Below are 23,217 nucleotides of genomic sequence, written 5' to 3'. Positions count from 1 at the left end.
TGTTGTTGGTGTCCGGAATGTCGCGGCGTCGGCTGGGAGTCGAGCGGCGCCCGTGGCCGAAAATGCCCGCTGCTCCTGCGCCCGCTGCCCTGGGTGAGTCAGGACTCCGGGAGCGAGGAGGGCAGCGCAGGAGCGGGTGTGGTGGGCCTACAGCCCTCCCTGTGATCCTGCAGTGCCGGCGCGGGAGTGAGTCTGTGGCCCTCGGAACCCTCGCCCGTCCTTGCCCGCGCCTCAGCTCTGCCCCTCAGTTTGCGCCCGCCCTACTGCTGCTGGCTTGGACAGCTGCTCCCACTCGTGACCCGATCTCTGCCTTACCCCATCGCCGCACCAGGGGTCTCATGACCCCACGTTAGTCCCCTGCCAAGCCCCGTAGAGGCCACGACTCTGGCGACCTCGCTCTTGCCTGTCAGCCGCTCAGGTGACCCCAAAGCTCCACACAGGACGTCCGTCCGCTAAAGAGAACTGTCCTCTGCTTTTGTTCTTTAGTTTGATTAATTCCTTCAAGTATCTTTAGGAGCACTGCTGTGTGCCAGGCACTGTTCTGGGTACCAGAGATGCAGTCAGTGGTGAATGAGTCAGGCAAAGTCTAGCTTCATTCCTTCAGAGTTGCGCCCTGTTGGAATCCTATGGGATTTAGACCGGGAATATCCGGGAGACGCCTGACACTGGGCAGAAGGAAGGGGCCAGGAAAGGTAGCCAGTGTTTTCCAAAATCACATTTCTGCTGATCTCACCCACTCTGCCCTCTTGTAAAAAAAAACCACAGGCTAGGAATTCCCGCTGCAGTGGGTGTTTAATGGAAGCAATTGTGCCTGAAGCCTTCTGCCCCCTCATATCCCACCCCTCTCGTCCAGAGATCCAGCTAGCCGCAGCTAGGAGGAAGTACTGTTTACTGCGGCTCTCACATGTCTGAAGGATCATCTGCTTTTCTGAATCAGAAGATGTCTGTCATTCTTTCCCAACCCAAAATGTGTGACTCCCTGATTGGTGCAGCGCGGCAGGACAGCCTTAAGCACCAGGCTGTTTCTGGGAACTGCCAGGTTCAGCACTAGGCAGTGGAGGAAAGGGCTTTGGGAGTTGGCTGACAAGTCTTTTCCAAGTGGCTGTTTCTTGGCGGGGCTGCGTTTTGAGAGCTGTGAAGCCAGGGGTGTCCATTTCTTCTTTCAATGTAAGTCTCAGCTATTCTTTTTTCTCTTCCTTGGTGTCTGGAGGTTGTAAATTGGACTTGCTGTATGCAGAGAGACAAGCATTTTAATGAAGACAAACAACAAAAACAAGTCTTAATGTTGTGACTGTGTGCTAGGACATTTAGGAAAGGAGAGCTCTGAAACCTGGGGACCTTGGAGGACCCAGGCTCAGCTGATCGGGTCTGGCCATCTCTCAGTAAGCCTGTTTCTTATTTCTTTTTTTTTTTTTCTTTAAGATTTATTTATTGGAAAGTCAGATATACACAGAGGAGGATAGACAGAGAGGAAGATCTTCAGTTGGATGAGTCACTCCCCAAGTGAGCGCAACGGCTGATGCTATGCTGATCCAAAGCCAGGATCCAGGAGCCTCTTCCGGGTCTCCCACACGGGTGCAAGGGTCCCAAGGTTGGGGCGTCCTATACTGCTTTTCCCAGGCCACAAGCAGGGTTAGAATGTGGGATTCTGTGTTACCTAAGGCCCACTTCCACGGACCCCAGGGATGGTCTTCCTCCTTTCCCAGGACTATTGTAAAAATCAAAGTTAGAGAACATGCTCAGGAAAGCCTGCTTTGTTCATTCTGGAAGGCTGTTGTGAGAGAGAATCAGTACTCACAGATAGAAGGAGACCCTGTGGTGTTTCCTACACAACAGAAACAACCTCCCGCCTGCCAAACTTCACCAGGGGTGTTTGAAATGCCCTTTGGTAGCATTGCCCAAGTTCTGTCTGCACTCCTTCCTGTGTAGTTCTTGAAGCCATACCTCTCTGGTTTGGTTCTTGGAGTTAAGAAATAGTGTTTTGAGGGCCAGAAGGGAAACCAATCCCATTCCATGACATATTGTGTCTGACCCACCCAAGGTTGCCAACAGGAACATCCAATAGGAACCCCAAAACCTCCTTCCTGTCCCCTGGTGAGCGCTCAGGTCACTGAACAGATTGCTGACTGTGGGACAGATGTGAGTGGGCAGGGTGCTTTGGCTGCCTGTGAAGGAAGATGTGTCCCGATTGTGGCCTACATGTTTTTGTGATGCCTTGGTGCAGGAAGACAATTGATTGGATATCTTTGTAGGAGGACAATTGATTGGATATCTGTATGAGAACAATTAATTGGACATACAAAACAGAAATACTTCCAGGCAAGGGTGTGGAAACAATTGATGGGTTCCATAGACAGACTGATGGGAACTCCCATAATCTCAAGTCAACTCCTTGTTGTTGATATGTAAATTCTTCAAAGACTCCTCCCTTATCCTGTGATTGATGAACTATTGATCATTAGTCAGTAGTCCATATGTGTGATTATCGGCTCCGTGCACCAAGTTCATTGCTGTTGGAGAGTGAACAAATGGTGCCTGAACAGGAACTTGAAAGCAGATAGAAAGTGTGGATAGTGAACAAGTGGCACCTGAACAGGGACCTAAAAACAAACAGAACGTGCGTCAGAGACCCCCTACAGAAAGAGGTAAGTGGAAATAATGGGCCAGAATCAGTGGAGAACACAGTCTTTTAGCTCTCTTATGTAGAACTTTTGAGTGAAAAGCGGAGCAAAGGCAGCAGTTGCATTCTTGCTTAGATGTTATTCGCGAATATAACCCTTGGTGCCTGGATGAAGGGACACTAGAAACTGAATTTAAGACTTTTACCCAAAAAACTGGTGACTTGTGACTGTTGATGAAGGACATCCATTGTAAAACTAGAGGGGGAATCAACATGGGGGTGAAGGGTAAGGACCTTGGGGAAGGGCACAGGCAGCCCCAGAACTTATGGAGCTATATCATAAAACAAAATATGCAGAAAAACGAACAAACAAAAATTCCAAATACACAAATTGTGAAGACTAATTTGACTAAGGGACACCTGATACCTGATGAAGCATCGTGTCTGGATTAGGCTGGGAGGGTGCTTCCAGAAGAGATGCATTTGAAGCAGTGCACTGAGTAAGGTCCTCACCCAGCATGGATAGGAACCTCTCAGTCAGTAGGAGGCCTGGATAGAATATCAAGACAGAGGAGAAGCACATTGGCCCCCACTTGTAAAGTTGACATCAGAACGCCACACTGTACAGTCCTCAGCCTCCAGGGCTTATGTCAGAGGTCCTCCCATTTCCCAAGTTTTTGGCCTCAACTAAGAGTTACACCCTCCTAGTTCTCAGGCTTTGAACTTGGACTAAGTTAACATTTCCAGCTCTTCTTTGATTCTCCAGCCTCCATAATCATAGGAGACAGTTTACATAGTAAACACCCTCTTATCTGTCTGCCTGTCTATACTGAAGAATGGTAATGGATCACACACCTCCAAATAAGAATCCAAGCCAAGTAGCAAGGAGGTAAACAAGGTCCTAAGATAGAAAGACAGGGCCTACAATATAAGCATTTTGGTTTACTGAGCAACTGTGGAATCTGTTTTTGTTTTTGTTTTTGACCCCCAGGTGTGCAATGGAAGTACAATAGAAAAATTACTTGAAAGAATTTTAAAAATATAGAAATTGAATTTAAGACTTTTACCCAGAAAAATGGTGAAAAGGCCCAAAGGATAGAAGATATTCATGTTAGCTTTTTGGATTACATGGGCTTTAATTAAGGACATTATTATAATTTTAGAAAGGGAACCTGCAAAAACCTCCTCTAAAGGAGACGCTGCCGAATCTGGCTAAAAAGGAAATGCCTTGTAGTACGGATGAGGTAGAAAGAGAAAGGGAACCCGTGAGCGATCCCCCTAATAGGAGAGACTGGCATAATATGGCTAAAAAAGAAATGCCTCATAATACTGATGGAAAGGGGAATGTGTGAAAGACTCCCCTAATAGGACATACCACAATAATTTGGCTAAGAAAGAAAGAAATGCTTTATACTACAGATAAGGAAGATGAAAAAGGGGAATGCATGAGAGACCCTCCTAACAAGATATTGCCATCATAATGCAAGTAAAAGAGAAAGGCCTTGTACTACAGATGAGGAAGACAGAAAAGGACAACTCAAGAGAGACTCCCCTAATCCACTGTAATGTGGCTGGAAAAGAGACTAAAACTTCCTGTTATGCGGTGTAGCCAGTGATAGCCAGCACTCATTGACATTGGGCAAATGAAATGTGGCAGTGTCCCCTACCCTCTGTCCTGAAGGTGGATCCTAACAGCAATGGAATGTTAATTCCATCCTCAACCACTCCACCCACCACTTAGATATTTGCCTCTGCCCACCCTCTGACTCACCTATCCTCTGAGGGGGACAGCATTGCTTTGTTGTGTAGCCACTCCCCTCACAAGCCCCTTTAAAAGGGCTGTGAAGCAGGACTCTCACTCTGTTTCTGGCCAGGTGCTTCCGTTACTCTGGCACCTCGACTCTTGGCTGACCCAGGACAGGTAATCTCCTGAGCATGGTCCCTGTGTACTGCTTAGATGGGGCAATGGTTGTAATAATGTTGTTTCTGGTTTGTGTATTGTCAGGAATTCCAGGAGGGGTGAGGCCTAGCAGTAGTGGAATGTGGGCAGAGAAGCCAGGGAAGTGAATGTCTGCAGCTTTGGAAGTGTGTCCAAACTGTTATTCGTTGCATGTCTCTTAGGATAACATATTGTTGGGAAAGCTGGGACATAGGTCTTCAGCTTAATGGATGGCTGTAAGGGTAATTAATGACCATTTGTTCCTTTTGGTATTATGTTTGGTTGGATTATGATTGGTTGGATTGCCATATGGACTTGTGATTTGCTATTTCTAGTATGCTCTATTATCACCATGATGGTTAATGAGGACTCCTTAATACACCTTAAACATATCACTTCTCGGCCTTTTGGCTAAGATCAAGTGTAATAAACCTTAAACATGTCTGGTGTGATCTCCTTCACACCCCGTAACACTTCCGTGTTAAAACAGCAAAATCCCAGGACTTCTCTGAATGTTCTAGTGAGGAAAATGAAGGTGGAATAAAATTCCCTGGAGACTGCTTTTTCCAATGATACTTAAGAATATAATCAAGCTGTATATTAGAATCTAGACTTTAACACCATCCGGACTTCTAAGAAAGCATGTGCATCCTCTGAACCCACTTCTTCATATGTGTGGGAATGTTATTAAATAACTGGAGCCAGGGAGCAAGCTGGATTCCCAATAATTTTGCAGAAATAGCAAAAATAAGGCTTTCTCCTCAGTATTTACAATGGAAAATGTGGAAGAGTGATATGGCTAAGGAAAACTTGTGATCTTTAGGACCAGCAGGGTAACAACTTCCCAAGGCAGGTGTGTGTTGGGGGTGGGCAGTGATTCATTTATGATTTGTTAGTTGGAGATGGGCAGTGGGCAATTATAGAGCAGCAAATACAACTATCATCCTGGGCTTACCCATATACAGGACACAGCGCCATGGGCCTGGGAAAAAATTGAAACTGGATCTGAATATGCAGGCAGTTATACAAGAGTCATCCAGGGTGCTGGTGAAGCTTATGGTGATTTTATAAGATGCTTGACTGACTCCACATAAAAACAAGTCCGAGGAGATAGTACTAGAAAACTATTACTTGGGCAACTAGTCTTTAATAATGCCAGTGAAAATTGTCAGGCTGCTATTCATCCTATAAAAGAGACATTTTGTTTAGTTTTGGTGTCTCTCCGATGTTGCAGAGATGGAAAATTCCTTGTCTCGCCCTGATCTGCCCAACCCAAGTTGCAGGGGTGGAACCAGGCCATCCAGTAGCACCCTTCTCTTGAGGCCAAGGGAGGAAACCAGATGTCTTGTGGGATTTAGTAGTTTAACTGTGTTGACTTATACTACTTCTACATGCCCTGGATGGACAGTAGCAGTTTTTGTTATTGATTTGGGTAGCCACGTCCACCGGGATTACAGATATCTCTGCAGCACATCAGGCAGTGTGCGAGGCTGCACCCCAGTATGCCCAGCTGATTAGGGCCAGTTTGCAGCTTACACCAACCATCCCTGTGGTGCTCCAACAGAGAATTCAGAGCCCCAAAGCAGTAGTGTTGTGGGAGAACGCTGCCCTTTCAAAGCTGCTCCACTTGGTTTTGCACCACTGAACAGAAGATACTGGACTAGGACAGGAGTCACAGGCCCCAACCCTGAGTTTGAATTGTGAGCCCAATCACCAAGGTCCCTTCAGGTTCTCAGCACCATGACTACCGGCCCCCTTGCACCTCAGATCAGCCTTTTGTTCCTCACCCCTTGATCCCACTGGGTCCTGGTTGCTGTGACACTTTTGATGTGAAGCGCTTTTACCACTCCCTTCCCCCACCTCCCCACCCCCACCCCTGCCTCTGGGGCTGACCCACCCTCTGGCCTCACCCTCTGGCCTTTTCCCTCTTGGATTCCTTCCTTAAAATCTATTCTGTTTCTCCTTTAGTGTTGTTCAAGCCTTGGAGCTTGCTCATCTGGCTGCCATCTTCCCTGCAGGTCCCATGTGATTCTCCGCAGGAGCTGCTAGCTTGAGTGGAGATGCTCTCAGTGGGAGAGAGTGCACTGGACCCCCGGGCTGCCATCCCGGTAGGTGGGCAAATTGGGGAGGCAAGGTGGTTGGGGGGGAAGACTGCTGAAACTCTGTTTTCTCACTTTGACATGGACACTGTCTAGTGAGGCCTCCAGCTGAGAACAGTCCATGGCAGAGACAGGTTTTAAAGAGTCTTACTGGTTATAAAATGGGAGTTTACCCAGAAAATAGTGGGAATTGGAGATAAGGATTTGCAGTAAAATTTTCAGCTTCTTGGTCAGTTGGGCCAATGCATTGAAATGCCCCCCCCCACCCACCCAAAAAAATGGTAGTGGGTGCTGGTTTGTTATTTCATTATTGGAGTAAGCTGGTAACTTCCTTATATGTTTTGGAACATTCACCATTTTCCAGAATTTTGCAAGCAATTATTTGTGACCACTTTACCAGAACTCTCAGACTCCCTCTCTTGGGAGATACCTTTGCATCCTGGCGCAGCTTTCTCAATTCCCTGGGAGAGGCAAGAAGTCGTGTTGTGTTTGGTGGTCCCTTGCTGGATTTCTGAGGTGACTTTCTGGGAAAAGCCAGATTTTCCCTTTGCTCCTCACTGCTGTCCCCCAATTCAGAGAACTTGCCTGTTTAAAAGGAACTGTAGTCTTCAGCGATATGCCCTCCTCTCTCCTGGCTGCTGGAGGGTTCCATCTGTCTTGTAGCTGGCTTTAATGCAAAGCCCTTCCCCATCCTAGCCTCTGCCCCTCTGTAGGTGACAGAACCCTGAGCTGGATTACCATCCAGCAAGGGCTGCATATATATATATATATATATATATATTTTGACTTGCTTATTTGTCTCAAGACTTATTTATATAAAGGCAAAGTGAAAGAGAGACAGACAGAAAGAGCTTCCGTTCACTAGGTCATTCCCCAAAAGGCCACAGCAGCCAGGACTGGTCGAAACAGGAACTAGAGCTCTATTGACATCTCCCAATGGTGTCATGGACAAATGTCTTGGGTCATTATCATCCACTTTTCCAAGCACATTCACAGTAAGCTGGATTGGAAATGGAGCAGCTGGGACTTGAACCTGTGCTCCAGAAAGAATGCTGGCTTCACATGTGGTGGCTTAATGCACCGTGCCACAACACTGACCTCAAAGGTATGAGTTTCTTGGGGTAAGATTTATGTAATATCTATATCACCTCATCCAGCATCTAGTTTAGGCCCTGAGCTAAATGAAGCATTATACTTTATATGTAATATACTAGTAACTCTGGTTTGTAAAAAACTTTTAATGTTTGTTTTAATGTTTGTTTTTTAATAAAAGGCAGGGCAACAGAGAAAGATTTTGTATCTGCTGAATCTTTGCTTAAATGCTCTCAACAGCCAGGGCTGGTACAAACTACAGCCAGGAGCCTAGAGCTCCTTCCAGATGAGTTGAGGGACCCAAGGACTTGAGCCATCATCTATTGCCTCTCAGGATACACTAGCAGGAAGTTGGATCAGAGGTGAAGGTACCAGAGCATGACCTGCCACTCAGATGTGGATGTGGGTATTCTGGGTGGCAATTTAATGTGCTGTACCATTTGCCTACCTCTAAAATAACATTTAAAATTGGGACCTGTTGAAGATGAGAAATTTTGTGCTTCTAAGATGCTATCAAGAAAGTGCAAAGATAACTCACAGAGTGAATGATTTGCATTCAGGTGTGTGTTGAGAATCTAGTGTGCAGAATTCATGAGGAACTCGGGGTGGCATTGTGGCACCATAGGTTCAGCTGCTGCTTGGGATACCTGCTTGCTAGCCAACTTCCTGCTGAAGCTCCTGGAAAGCAGCAAATACTGTCTCGAATACGAAGTCCCTGCCCTCCACAGAGGAGGCTTAAATGTAGTTGCAGCCCCCTGGCTTTGGCCAAGCTCAGCCACAGCTGTTAGAGATGTTCAGGTTGGACAGTGCAGTACCAGGTAGAAGATCTCTCTGTCATTCTGTCTTTTATAAGTCTTTTTTAAAAAAGAACTCCCACAACTCCACAGTAAAAAGACAGACAATCCAGTTGTAAAAACAATAAAAGATTTGAATGTGTATTATCCAAAACAGATATGCAAATGACCCATAAGGGCCTACAAGGATGTTGTCATTAAACATTCAGGAATGCAAATCAGCATCACCAGTCAGGATGGCTATAATCAAGAATATGGCCATTTCTGGCCAGAATGTAAAACAGTGTGGTCACTTTGGCAAATAATTTCCCAATTTATCAGTTAAAATAGTTTTTATATGGCACAGAAATTCCACTTTTAGGTATATACCCAAGAGAACTGCAAACATGGCTGCACAGAAACTTTTGTTAAGAAAGACTTATTGATTTTTATTGCAAAGACAGATTTAGAGATAAAAAGACACAGAAAGATATTCCGTCCAATGGTTCAATCCCCAAGTGACCACAGTGGCCAGTGCTGAGCCAGCGTGGAGCCAGGAACCTCTTCCAGGTCTCCTATACAGGTGCGGGATCCAAAGGCCTTGGGCCGTCCTCCACTGCTTTCTCAAGCCACAAGCAGGGAGCTGGATTGGAAGTGGAGCAGCTGGGACTTGAACTAGTACCCTGGATCCTGTCACATGCAAGGCAAGGCTTTAGCCATCATGCCAGGCCCTCTTGTAACCAAGAAGTGGAAACAGCCCAAATGTCTATTCACTGATGAATAGATAAATATATCTTTGGAGTAGAGTATTATGTGGGGTCAATGCCAACCCCAGCTCCTGATTCCAGCTTTATGCTGATGTGGCCCTGAGAGGCTGCAGTAATGACTCAGGTAGTTCAGTTCCTGTTACCCACATGAGAGACATAGAGTGAGCTCCTGGCTCCTGGCTTTGGACTGCTGGCTTTTGCAGGCCTTTGGGTGAGTTAACCAGTGGGTGAGAGACCTTCCACCCTTGTGTATCTTTCCCTCTTTCTCCATCTGTTTGCCTCTTAAGTACTTAAAAACAAAAAGGAAAGGAGTACTAGTAAATGTATATGAACCTTAAGAATATTACAAGGTATGAATGAAACCAGAAACAAAAATTACATGTATTTTCTGTTCAAGTGAGATATCCAGAATGAACAGATAAAAGCAAAGCAGATTGGTGACCACAGTCACTCCCAAGCTCCCTCTCCCAGCTCATGGCAACCCCTAATACACAGTATCTATTAGAGGTGATGATAATGTTTTAAAATTATATAGTGGTGATGGTTGCATAATTCCATGAATGCACTAAAAATTGTTGCATTATCAGTATATAGTTTAAATGAATTAACTTTGGGTGTGTGAATTATGTCTCATTAAATCTTTTTTAAAATTAATTTTTCAAAGAATATAAACATTTACTGTTTGGAAGGAATTAAAAGAGTAGAAAACTTGCAATCTTTCTCTGAACCATTTAAGTCAGTTTTTGTGATCCCTTTTCAGCCTTTTCCAAACACTTAGATGAATTTGAGATATTTAAAATTCAGATTAAACAGCTGTTAGACTCTACTTCCAGACTACTGACAGACATTTTCTGATGTGTTTGTTTCCCATTTCATGAGTAATTTGAGTGTTCAGCTCGATGCCAAATATTGAAGCTCCCAAGATGAATAAACTAGTTCTGCCCCTGAGCAGCAGCCCGAGTCCTGTGGACAGGAAACGGTGTGTCCATTTAAAAGATGAGGAAATCAGGGAAGTTAAGTCAGAGGAATGAGATGATACAACAAGTCATGTCAGGGCCACGCCTGAGCCTCAAACCCTGGCTGCCAGGTCTAAAACTTTCTTAATGTCATCATGTTCCTATATTCTTGGTGTTTTTAAAATTGTTGTAAAGCACTTTTTTTTCCTCTCAGTTTATCTATTCTGTGGGATCTTGATCATGCAAATGAGGTGTGAAGCCTCACCCCAGTACTAAGTTTATTGATCCTAACTCCTGTAGCTATAACTGTGATAGAGCCAAATTTATATTTACTATATATATTTTTAAAGATTTATTTATTTCTCTAGCCACTGAAGGAATAGTATAGTACCAGGTATTTGGGCCCCTGCTGTCCATGTGGGAGATCTGAATGGAGCTTCTTGATCCTGTGTTCAGCCTGGACCCATTCTGTCCATTTATTTAAGAGGCATAGTTATGGAGAAAGAGGAGGAGAGAGAGAAAAATCTATCTGCTAGTTCACTCGCCAAAAGAACTCAATTTCCAGGACTGGACTAGATCAAAGACAGGCCTGGAACATTGTCTGGGTCTCCCACATGGGTACTTGGGCCACCATCAGCTGCCTTCCCAGGCACACTTGTAGGAAGCTGGATTGGAAGTAGAGTAACTGGGACACAAAATGGCTGCCCATATGAAATGCCAACATTGCAGGTAGTGGCTTAATGTACTGTGCCACAACACTAGCCCTGGGACCTATATTTAAACAAGATGTAAGTAGTTTGATTTCAAAAATCAAAAAGATCCACAATGAGGCATGTACTAAGCAACAATATTATTTTTATCTCTAGGCTGTAGAAGTGTGATTTTCCTTTGCTTCTCTGCAGTTTGTGTTTATCTGTCACCATGAATATGCCAATTTTGTGGAAAAACCCGTACATAATCTACAGAAGGGTATGCATGTGTGATTGCACATGTGCTTGGCAACAGGTACTCTCCCGGGGCTTTCCTCTAAAGGCCTATGTTCTGTTTGGTTCTGTCTAGGTCATCAAGAAGAAGCTGGTGGGATCCGTGAAGGCCCTGCAGAAGCAATATGTGTCCCTGGACACTGCGGTAACCAGTGAAGATGCCGATGCCAACACCATGTGCAGCGCCCTGGAGGCAGTGTTCATCCACGGCCTGCACGCTAAGCACATCCGAGCTGAGGCTGGGGGAAAAAGGAAGAAAAATACCCACCAGAAGCATTTGCCACAGCCTGTCTTCTGGTCCCTTTTGAAGGCTGTCACCCACAAGTGAGCTCAGTGGGAGATTTCCTGCTTCGGGTAGGAGCTGTGGAATGCAGCTCTTGCCAGAAAAGCTGCCTGTGTTCTGTGTAGAGTCAGGGAGAGGCAGGGGACAGAATAGTTCATAGAAAGTTTTATCTGCACTATGCCTGCCCACTTGGGCCTTGAGGCCAGAGCTTGGAACTGCTTGGTGCCCCTGGGCTTTAGCAACAAAGGTGGTGGGGCCTGCAAACTTAAAGCAATTTCCCTTATAGGAAAAGTTGGTGAGCCTGCTATCAGGCGATTTGAACACCTTTGTGTTTCAGGACAATGGAACCCAGGTGGAGCAGCAGCTGTGCCTTTGAGGGGAGGCCTCAGCCACACCTCGAAGGAGTCAGCTGAATTTAGTAACCAGAGTAGAATCTGCCTGCCTAAATCAGTCTACCCTAAAATAATCACAGTTGGTGGACAGTTCGTTTTCCTATATCCCACCTACAAGCCCAGAGTGTGAGTCCCTAACCTGGTCCCCAGATCTATAGCCTATCCTGTTCTCCAGGGAATCCCAGTGCCTCGTTGCTCCTGCCTGCCTTATCAGCTTGACATTCTAGTCCCTCCATGACCTGCCTTGGCTACAACTCAGTCAGCAGCTCTCCTTCTGTGTGCTGTAATTGCTATGCTCTTCTTCCTGCACAGAATGGTCTTTCCTGTACTTGATGCCTTCTTTCTGTCAGTTCCTTGTATCTAGAAGGTTCTCTGGCTTTTACCTCTTGAAAGCCCTAAGGGCATAGCCCAGACACTGCCCTAACTGTGACATTTTTTCTTTTTGCGACCTAGAAGTAATTACATTGCAGCTCCACTGACAAAAGGAGCTCTCCCCCACATGCTGGAAAAGGCAGTTGGCTAGACTGAAGACAGGGCTCCTGTCATTACCCTGTCATTTCCCAGCTTCACTGACCTCATTACTAAGGTGAACAGATGATGTCACAGGTTCAAGGGTTGTTGTAATCAGAGTGGCAATTATTCTTTGTAATTCCAGCCTCACAGCATAGGGTGATAGCTTAATTTTCCTGTAGACTGCTGAAAACACTGTTATCTGAGAAATCATCAGGTGGTCATTATGGTTAACCATGGGCTAAAACAGCACCTCAGTTTTCCTGAAACAGTCTGTCCTCTCCTTCCCAGACACGTCATCTCAGAATTGGAGCACCTGGCCTTTGTCAACACGGATGTGGGCCGCTGCCGGGCCTGGCTGCGGCTGGCACTCAATGACGGCCTGATGGAGTGCTACCTGAAGCTGCTGCTCCAGGAGCAGGCTCGGCTGGCGGAGTACTATCAGCCATCCGCCTTGCTCCGAGATGCCGAGGAGGCCGAGTTCCTCCTCAGCTTCCTGCAGGGCCTGACGTCCTTGTCCTTCGAACTGTCCTATAAGTCTGCCATCTTAAACGAGTGGACGCTTACCCCATTGGCCCTCTCGGGGCTCTGCCCACTCTCTGAGCTTGAACCTCTCACTACCTCTGGTGTGGAACTTCAGCGGAAGGAGTCTCTGGATTCAGTTTCACACTCCTCGGGCTCAGAGGACATCGAAGTACAGCATTCGGGTCACAAGATCCAGCGGAACAGAAAGCTCACTGCCTCCTCCCTCAGCCTAGACACAGCCAGTTCATCCCAGCTATCCTGCAGCCTAAACTCTGATAGTTGCCTACTCCAAGAGCATGGCCCTAAGAGTCCAGACCATTCTGAGGAGCCTATGTCCTATGACTCAGACCTGGGCCCCACAAATGCGGATGACTCGGACCCGTCTCTGCAAGAGTGAGTACCCCTCCTTCTGCTCTCTGCCCATCTTTCCTTCCTGTTGCGCTGACTGCCATTACAGTATAAGGAAGGCCGAAGGAGACATACTGTTTTCTTCAGAGGCCAGAGTTGTGAGGAACTCTAATTGAGAAACCTGGGTGTAGTGGAGGAATGGATTTAGATGGGTTGTGAGGCCCTGGCAAGGGAATTAGGAAACAGAGTTCACAGTGTATTCCCCACTCACAACCAAGGCAGTGAAGTCCAATTTTAAAATTGTTTTCCATCATCCTATATCCCACAAAAGGCAATATGTATGAGGAGTCTTCAAATTCCATTTTTACATGAACCTTGGGAAATACTCTCAGATTCTCCTCACTCTTCAGGACTTTGATATGAAGGGGATCTTTTATATCAGAGCTTCTTCCTTTTTTTTTTTTCAATCTTTTGCAAATTATTCTGTTGTATGAGTGTGCACCTTGAGGAATTTCCTCAGCCCATGTTTAGTAGGTGTTGAAGTTGAGTATTTCTGTAAATAATCTTGGTCTTGTAGTTCTTGGTCTTTAAGTATCTGTGTTCTGTGAACTCCCAGGAAGAAGGTTGCTGAGACAAAGGATAGATGTCTTGATCATTGTCACAGACAGCTGCTGTTGATGCTCCGCCAGGAAGCACCTCTGTCTTCCCACCTGGCCAGCAGAATGTGTTCTCAGACTTTGGGCATTTACTTTACTGGTAGATTAAAAATTGTAACCTTAGTAAGGGCCTCCTTCAGATGAACCCCATTAGGACTTCCTTTTCCACACCCGCATCCTCCACTCTACCTCAGTTCAGATTCCTCCAAGGTCCCCACTCCGTGTGGCAATAGCTGCAGAACTGGGTGGTGCTGTGGACAGGGCTCAGAGCAGGGTGAGCTTCCTGTCCTCTTGCACCACCCCGCAAGTCCAAGGAAAGCAGACAAATTACTGACCCCCAGGTTGTGTTTCTTCACAAGGCTATTTGCCGGTCAAATCGGATGCCTCTGTTTGTACACAGGAGAATGTCTGGTAGGCCCCAGAAGTGACTCCTGAACACTTTAGGAAGTTTGAAGATGTCAGTGGAAGAATTTAGCTCAAAGTCATTGGGAGAAGCAGTTCCTGCTCCCAGGGATAGCAAGGCCCATGGAATGACTTGGGCTTACTCACTTGTCTTGGCCCCCCTGTGTCTCTGCCTCCTTGAGCCAGCCAGCCCTTTCTCCATCATGTGCCTTGTCTTTATCTCATGAATCTCGTGACTGGGAAATTCCAGCATAAGGTTGTTGGATGAGTCACCTTGTGCCCGGTGTTAAAAGCGTTCTCCTGGGCATTGAGGGACTCTCTAAGGATGGGAGTCACTATGTGCTGACAAACCCAGGACAGTTACATGCCAGGCTGGCCACCATTTTACACACATGTGCAGCAAACCATTCTGAGAGCTGGGCCCTGAAGTTAGTTTCTGAGCATCCACGGAAACTTTGTTTTTATATATTTAACGTTTTAAAGGCAGAAGATTATCATGTATATATGTACACTTTAAAGGCAGAAGATTTTCACCAGTACTTAGTATATAAAATTAAAATAATTATGGTTATTGTACAAGTATAAAATGTCTAAAGTTAAACATAAATATCAAATACAAAATATCTTGGGCTCAGCATGATGGCTCATTTGCCTAATCCTACTCTGCAAGTGTCATGATACCATGTGGGTGCCAGCTCATGTCCCTAATACTCCACTTTCCATCCAGCTTTGTGCTTTGGCCTAGGAGGTAGTGGAGGATGGCCCAAAGCTTTAGCACCTTACACCCGTGTGGGAGACGTAGAGGAAAGAAACTCCTTGCTTTAGAGCTGCCCAGCTGTGGCTATTGTGACAATTTCTGTAGTGAACCAGCAGGTGAAAGATCTTTCTGTCTCTCTTTCACTCTGTAAATCTGCCTTTCTGGGGCCAGTGCAATGGCTCAACTCGCTAATACTCCACCTCTTAGTGCGGCATCCCATATTGGCACTGGTTCATGTCCCAACCGCTCCACTTCCCATCCAGCTCTGCTTGTGGCCTGGGAAAACAGTAGAGGATGGCCCAAAACCTTCAGCCATGTGGGAAACTGGTGAGAAACTCCTGGCTCCTGGCTTTGAATGGGCTCAGCTCTGGCCATTTCAGCCATTTGGGGAGTGAACCAGCAGATGGGAATATTTTGTCTCTCCTTCTCTCTGTTAATATGCCTTTCCAATAAAAATAAACCTTAAACAATACAATTAAAAGTGTAAAATACCTAACATTCAAAATGAAGTTTATTAACTAAGTCCGTGCATTGTGCTTTCTGGACAGAGGGCTAATTATCCTCGATAACTTCAGTAGCAGTTACTGAGATGCAGTCTGCAAGTCCAGAGGGTAGACTTGGGAGCCGGATGCCCTGTGTTCGTTTGCCAGTGTGGCAGTTTCGGGCAAGTGCTCAATCTTCTGATCTTGGTATCCTCATCTGTAAGATGAGAGTAAGATCTTGTTCTTCCAAGGAAAGAGTGAATGCATTAAGGTGTGTGAAGTACTTAAGACAGTCTTTTAGGATGTAGTTAGTGCTCGGTGGGTGGCATTATTGTCATTTTCTAACTAGACACCTTGTGTCATCAGGTGTCTTGTTACTTGTCCGTTTGTAACTACTGGAGAAGCTTTGGCTGCTAATGTTTATCAATGTTATTGCCGTGAAACCTTGATTTGGGGCAGAGGATTCTTGCAAATGCAGCTCTCTGTGCATTTCTCAGTGGCCCTTGGCTGCCCAACAGTACCGTGTTCAGGAAAACCACAGGTACTGGCCAACATGGCAGTGCCACTCTGTAAAGAAGTGCTGCAGGCCATGATTTTTAGTTACAATACACATGAGCACACCCCCATGTATGCACACAAACATACATGCGGATATAAAATACAGACTGGGACAGGGTGCCTTGCTGTGATGCAGTGCGTTAAGCTGCCACTTGCAACACCAACATCCTATGTAGGCACTGATTCGTGTCCTGGCTTCTCCACTTCTGGTCCAGCTCCCTGCTAATGAAATGGGAATGAAGTAGAGGGTTATCAAGTGCTTGAGTCCCTGTACCCACATGGAAGACCTGGGTGAAGCTCCTGGCTTTAGCCTAGTCCAGCCCCAAACTATTGTGGCCATTCTGGAAAATGTAATGCTTCTCTCACTCCCTGCATCCATCTCTCCCTTCCTCTATTCCTCTCCCCCTCCTTCTCTTTCGAGCTCCCTCCCTGCCTCCCCAACCTTGCAATATAATACATAAAAATCTTTTAAAAGACTATGCTTCAAATTATTTTCTAAATGAAAATACTCTTAAATATTTTCAATAGGAAGCTACATAAAAAGATGATTTGGGAGCCCAACAGATTATCCTAGTGGCTAAAGTCCTCTCCTAGCATGCGCAGGAATCACATATGGACACCAGTTCTAATTCCAGCAGCCCTGCTTCCCATCCAGCTCCCTGCTTGTGGCATGGGAAAGCAGTCGAGGACGGCCCAAAGCTTTGGGACCCTGCACCCATGTGGGAGACCAGGCTTCAGATTGACTCAGCTCTGGCTGTTGCAGCCACTTGGGCAGTGGATCAGCTGATGGAAGATCTTCCGTTCTGTCTCTCCTTCTCTCTGCATATCTGACTTTGCAATAAAAATAAATAAATCTTTAAAAAATATTTCATTGTCTAGTTTGCTCCCTAAATGACTTGTAACAGTCAGGTCTTGAGTATGCTGAAGCCACAAACCAGAAGCTCTATCCACGTGTCCCTCATGGGTGTCAGTGGTCCAAGTATTTGGATCTTATTCTGTTTCTTTTCCAGGTATATTAGCAGGAGGCTGAAATGCAAACAGAGCATCCAGTTGAATTGGTGTTCTGATTTGAGAATCTGGCAATGCTTAGCCTGCTATGCCATACTATTGACTAGTCACTTTTTTTGTTATGAGATAGGATTGGTATGCCACAGAGTCACCATTTTCAAGACCATAATTCAGTGATACATAATATCTGCAGTAATTTACATTCCCATCACTTATATTTGCCAGGCAATGTCCACATTCTTGGTAACGTGTTAATCACTTGTCTGCTTGGTTATAGCCATTGCAGCATGCATCTCATTCTGATTTTGATTTACATTTCCTGAATGGCTAATGATTCTGAAATCTTTTCATGAAATTACTAACAATTTGTCTTTTTTTGTTGAAGAAAAAGCTATTCAATTATTTTTCCAATTTAAAATGTGGCTATATTTTTGGCATAGAATTGTAAGAATCCTTTATTCTGGTTATACACTCTTAGACAGTATATATGATCTGAAAATAATGTTGCCTCCCATTCTGTGGGTTGTCTTTTCAATTGCTTACTAATAATATGCTGTGAAGCACAAAAATATTTTTAATTTTGATGAAGTATAGATTTTTAGTAATTGTATACAATTAAGGTATTGCATATCTAAGGAACAACTTCCTAATCAAAAGATTTGGAATCTACATCTGTATTTCTTTTGAAATTGTTACAGTTTTAGCTTTTGGGTGGTTGGTACATTTTGAGTTAGCTTTGGGTGTGGCATAACAGTCCTATTGTAATCCTTTTCATGTGACTATTCACTTATCCCTACACCATTTGTTGGGGGGAAAAATCCTTTCCCCAGTGTGATATCTTGTTGTGCTTGTTGAAAGCCAGTCGGTCTTCACCTGTTCTTGACAATCATGTCTTGCAGTGTTTGGGGTTATGATGGTCTAAGTGAGAACAGGGCACCATGGGCTGTCTGGGTTAGGACTCTGCATTCTAAGATCCTCCTTCCCATCAGACAACTACAGGGTGGTTTCAGAGGCTACTGGACCCACATGAAGCCATCAGGTTTCATGTGTGCAGCCTTTCAAACTCTAGCCAGTGTTGTACCCCTCGGGACTCCTGTTTGGGCTTGCACTCTCCTCTCAGTTCATAAGCAGCAGAAGAGAATGCAGATGAGTTTACTTTAGAAATAGAATTTAGGTTCTGAGAAGCCTCAGGGGGCAGAGCAGTCAGTAGCCAAGGCACATTCCAGAAGGCTGAAAAGTGTTTTTCGTTTGCAGTGTATGTACATGGCAGTAACACTGGCTTCCTGAGGCCCCTGGAAGCATCCCTGAAGGCACAGGGAGTGGCAGTCTCACCCTGAGAAGGGAATAGGCTCACACCTCATGTGTCCCAAACTCTAGCCACAGTTGCTGGGGATGTAAGGTTTCTCTGAGTCTGCACCCAGTCCAGTGCTGTCCAATGGCTGTTTTTTGTTTTTGTTTTCGTTTTTTTTAAGTCAACTGTATTATAACAGCAGTACATTTTCTGGTAATTGTTGCTCCTGTCATGCAAAGAAAAAGAAAAAAACTTCACAGAGAGTAGATACAGTGACTTACAATGGCTGATTTGGGGGAACTGATAACTAAAATTTGGGTCTTCATTAGCATTCAAAATCATACCCAGGGACAGATTTCATCCTTACTTTGTCTCTGTTCCAGGGAACAGAACTCTTGGTACTCTAGGTGTTTGTGCTTTAGGACATCTCACGTAGACTGCTCTGAGAGGCCCTGCCATACACAGCACTGGAGAAATGATTGCCCACCCACACAACCCTTTGGTTGAATAAACTCTCCTGGCCCACAGTCAGCCTGTTGAGAATGGCAGTCAGGTCCCGTTTCTCATATCAAGCCCTTATTTCTGCTGATCTCCTGGGTTCCACAACTCACCTGCTCGTCTGGGGCTACAAAGAATCTTTGGTGGAGAGTGTCAGAGGAGGGACAGTGGGTGCTAGGCTGCAGTGGATGGCTAAGAGACTTTTGCTTGTTTCCTATTCTCACTGTTCCAGTGGCCTTGGCCATTGTTGTTGACAACCTGTCACACGGGTTTCTTTGTTTAAAAACTTTTAGGGTGTTGTCAGAGTTCAGCAAAGCCCAGGTAAACTCTGTGCCAACCAGGGGACCGAGCCAAGAATCGGAGATCCCCACTCTCCAGGCCTCGCCCTTCCTGCACAGCCTTGCCACCAGCACACACCTGCACTTTGATGTACCTGCAGAGCCTCCTCCTGCTCAAGCATCTTCTGGGACCCATGATGGTGGCCACAAGCAGGAATCACTTTTCCAGACACCAGGCATCCTGGACTTGCCACAGCTTGACTCTGCCCAAGCTGTCCCTGCAGGAACTGCTTCAAGCCAGCAGCCTGATGGGACTGTGAGAGCGATGACTGGAGCAGGCAGTCAAGAGACTGGCCCACGGAAGGCCCTGGAGGATGGTGGAGCTGGACTAAAGCCGATGGTTTCTTCCCCTACCAGTCCGGTGAGTGGCTCATGTTATTCTTTTTTTTTTTTTTTTTTAATTTTGTTGCATTATGTGACACAGTTTGATAGGCTCTGGGATTCCCCCAACCTCTCCCCATGGTGGATTCTTCCACCTTGTTGTAGTATTAAAGATCAAATTAAGTTCTGATTCTTTCTTTGCAAACATTTACCAAGCATAGAGTCCAGCATCTTATTGTCCAGATAAGTTCAACAGTTTCTTGGGGAGACCATCTCTGGTCTAAAGGTAGAGCTGGCAGAATATCATCCCAATCAATGGCTCATGTTATTCTAAAGAGGTCCTGGGGCAATGTCTCAGCTTGACTGTGGTGGTCCCAAGTAGAATGTGAGTGGTCTCTGCCTGCCTGGCTCTTTGGCGATCGCATTGGGGGGTGCCATGATGTGGAATTAACATTTCTTGGTGTGAGTGGTGCAGATGAGCCAGGCCTGGTGCAGACCATTTCCCGGGGGTCTCCTGCATCTGTACTTCTGGTTGTGGAGAAGGTTAAGTTCATCTGAGCAGGCTTAGCTCCTAACCTCTACCAGTCACCAGTGAGGCCCTGGACTGCTCACTTCACTTCCTTGCACGTTAGTTTCCTCCGGGGTACTTGTTGTCATTCAACAGTTTTACAAAGTGCCAGACTTTAGAAATACTCATTGTTCAGTGTGATTCTGCTTTCAGAACTACTGTACAATGACTGCATATGGCTAATCATTTAAGATATGTCTAGTTCCAATTCAGATATGCTGTATAAAACAAGCACTGGAGGGCCCGGCATGGTAGCCTAGCTGCTAAAATCCTCACCTTGAACACACCAGTATCCCATATGGGAACCAGTTCTAATCCTGGCAGCTCCACTTTCCATCCAGCTCCCTGCTTGTGGCATGGGAAAAACAGTCTAGGAAAGCCCAAAGCCTTGGGACCCTGCACCCGTGTAGGAGACCTGGAAGAGGTTCCGGGCTGCTGGCTTTGGATCGGCTCAGCTCTGGCCATTGTGGTCACTTGGGGAGTGAATCATCAGACGGAAGATCTTCCTCTCTGTGTCTTCTCCTCTCTGTATATCTGACTTTCCAATAAAAATAAATAAATCTGTAGAAAAAAAATCAAGCACTGGATCTTGACACTTTAGTTTGAAAAGAATATGAAACCTTTCATTAATATTTTTTATTAGTTACCTATTGAAAGTTTTGGATGAGTATATGTAAGATATTAAAATTGGGTCCGGGCCCGGCATGGTGGCGCAATGGTTAAGGTCCACGCCTTGCACGCCCGGGATCCCATATGGGCGCCTGTTCTAATGCCAGCAGCCCCGCTTCCCTTCCAGCTCCCTGCCTGTGGCCCGGGAAAGCAGTCGAGGACGGCCCAAAGCCTTGGGACCCTGCACCCGCGTGGGAGACCCTGAAGAGGCTCCTGGCTTCGGCTAGGCATAGCATCGGCCATTTTTAAAAAAAAAAAATAAATAAAATTAGGTCCATCTGTCTCTCTACCTTTTTCAACATGATTTCTCTGAATGACAGAGTTACAGAGAGAGGGAAGGACAGAGGTCTTCCACCCACTGCTTCACTCCCCAAATGTCCTTAATAGCCAGGATTCGGCTGGGCTGAAGCCGGGAGGCAGGAACTTCTTCTGGGTCTCCTGTGCGGGTTCAAGGGCCCAGGGCCTTGGACCATATTCTGCTGCTTTCTTAGGTACATTAGCAGGGAACTAATCAGAAGTGTTATCAGCTGGGAGTGAGGTGGCGGCTCAAGCCACTGTTAGGGACACAACACTGGCCCTAATCTGTCTCTTTTTTTCATTTGCCTACTAGAACATATTTTTAAAATGATCTAAGTTTTATTTCTCTTATTTGAAAAGCAAATCTACAGGGAATGAGATCAATCTTATGTTGCTGGTCCACTCCCCAAATGGCCGTAACCTAGCCAGAGCTGGGCCAGTCAGGCCAGGAACCAGGAAATTCCATGTAGATCTCCATATGGTTGGCAAGGGTCATCATCCACTGCTTCCCAGAATATACTATCAGGAAGTTGGATTGGAAGTGGGTAGGTGACGTGGGAATGGACACTGATAGGAAATGCTGGTGTTGCAAGTGGCTGTGTTGCATGATGATACTAGCTCCAAATATGTAAAATTTGATATTTGCTCATTTCATACTTCTTTTGAATGGGACTATTCTAGAAAAACCATTCTAGTTTGTGGCTAACCCAAAGGGAGCCAGCTGTGGTCATCTTGAGAGAGTTGAGAGTGAACAGCCTTGAGAGCTTTTGGCCTAGAGACACATAGTGGGTCATAGGTGGAACAGCCTCCTGTGGGCTAGTACAGTGTCTCAACTGGCTAATCCTCCACCTGCAAACACCAGCATTCTGTATGGACACCATGTCCCAGCTGTTCCACTTCCCATTCAGGTCCCTGCATGTGGCATGGGAAAGCAACAGTGAGTGGCTCAAGCCCTTGGGACTCTGCACCTGCCTGGGATTCCTGGAAGAAGCTCCTGGCTCCTGGCTTCGAATTGGCTTACCTCTAGCCATTGGAGCTGCTTGTGTAGTGAACCAGCAGTTGGAAGATCTTTGTCTCTGTCTCTCCTTTTGTCTGAAATTCTGTGTTTTAAATAAAAAGAAAAGCATTAAAAAAAAAAAAAAGTGGAGGGGCCTGGTGCCGTGGCCTAGCTGCTAAGGTCCTTGCCTTGAATGTGCCAGGATCCCAAATGGGCACTGGCTCTAATTCTGGCAGCCCCGCTTCTCATCCAGCTCTCTGCTTGTGGCCTGGGAAAGCAGTGGAGGACAGCCCAAAGCATTGGGTTCCTGCACCCATGTGGGAGACCTAGAGGAAGTTCCTGGCTTCCGGCTTCGCATTGGCTCAGCTCTAGTCATTGTGGCCACTTGGGGAGTAAATCATTGGACCAAAAATCTTGCCCTCTGTCTCTCCTCCTCTCTGTATATCTGCCTTTGCATTAAGAATAAATAAATCCTAAAAAAAAAAAAAACAGTGGAGCAGCTGAGACTTAAACCAACACTCACATGGAATGCCAGTGCTGCAAGTGGAGGCCCAGCCCACTAAGCCATGGTGCTGTTCCAAAAGTCGTGCTGTGTCTAGACTCTTAGGTCTGCCCAGTAGCTTGTAAATAAAGCACAGAATGGGGAACAGGTGTGGCACAGTGCATGAAGCTCCCTTGTCGGAGTGCTGGCTTGTGTCCCAGCCACTCCGCTTCTGCTCCAGCTCCCTGCTAATCCACCTGGGAAGCAGCAGATATTGCCTCAGGTCGTTGGGTTCCTGCCACACACGTGGAAGATCTAGATGAAGTTCCCGGCTCCTGGGCTCAGCCTGGCCCAGCCCAGCTACTGCAGCAGTTTGAGAAATGAACCAGTGGAAGGAAGATGTGCTTTTCTGTCTCTTGTCTTTTAAATAAATCAATAAATCTAAAAACAAAACAAAAAATCCCTCAGTGTAGGCCAGAACCTGACTTGGGGAGGCATGTCTCCCTCTTTTTAGCTACTATATCAAGGTATAATTCACATATTATGTGATTCACCTGATTAATTCAATGTTTATTAGTATATTCATGGTCCTATACCTCTAATTTTT

At 45.9% G+C, this 23,217-nt stretch overlaps 1 protein-coding gene across 7 annotated transcripts in view; it reads left to right on the top strand.

Annotated features, from left to right (window-relative positions):
* PLEKHM1 (pleckstrin homology and RUN domain containing M1) overlaps positions 1–23,217 on the top strand; it is a 46,420-nt gene continuing 23,203 nt past the window's right edge. For 2 of the 7 annotated variants that reach the window (XR_005884783.1, XM_040989329.1), the window contains exons 1-5: positions 1–93; positions 6,578–6,667; positions 11,306–11,553; positions 12,706–13,332; positions 19,233–19,638. Coding sequence is in view for 6 of the 7 variants with exons in the window: in XM_040989329.1 (XP_040845263.1) it covers positions 6,620–6,667; positions 11,306–11,553; positions 12,706–13,332; positions 19,233–19,638 (1,329 nt within the window). In the remaining variant the exon portion in view is untranslated. Of the gene's footprint in view, positions 94–1,152; positions 1,168–1,578; positions 4,302–6,527; positions 6,668–11,305; positions 11,584–12,705; positions 13,333–19,232; positions 19,639–23,217 lie in introns of those variants that run through there. The other 5 variants (XM_040989333.1, XM_040989330.1, XM_040989332.1 and 2 more) reach the window with 5 other exon arrangements.

This window comes from Ochotona curzoniae, unplaced genomic scaffold (genome assembly GCF_017591425.1).
Source record: "Ochotona curzoniae isolate NIBS_2020 unplaced genomic scaffold, NIBS_Ocur_1.0 contig_520, whole genome shotgun sequence".
NCBI lineage: Eukaryota > Metazoa > Chordata > Mammalia > Lagomorpha > Ochotonidae > Ochotona > Ochotona curzoniae.
The sequence above is the reverse complement of the archived record's forward strand: the minus strand, read 5'-3'. Positions and strand labels throughout refer to the sequence as shown.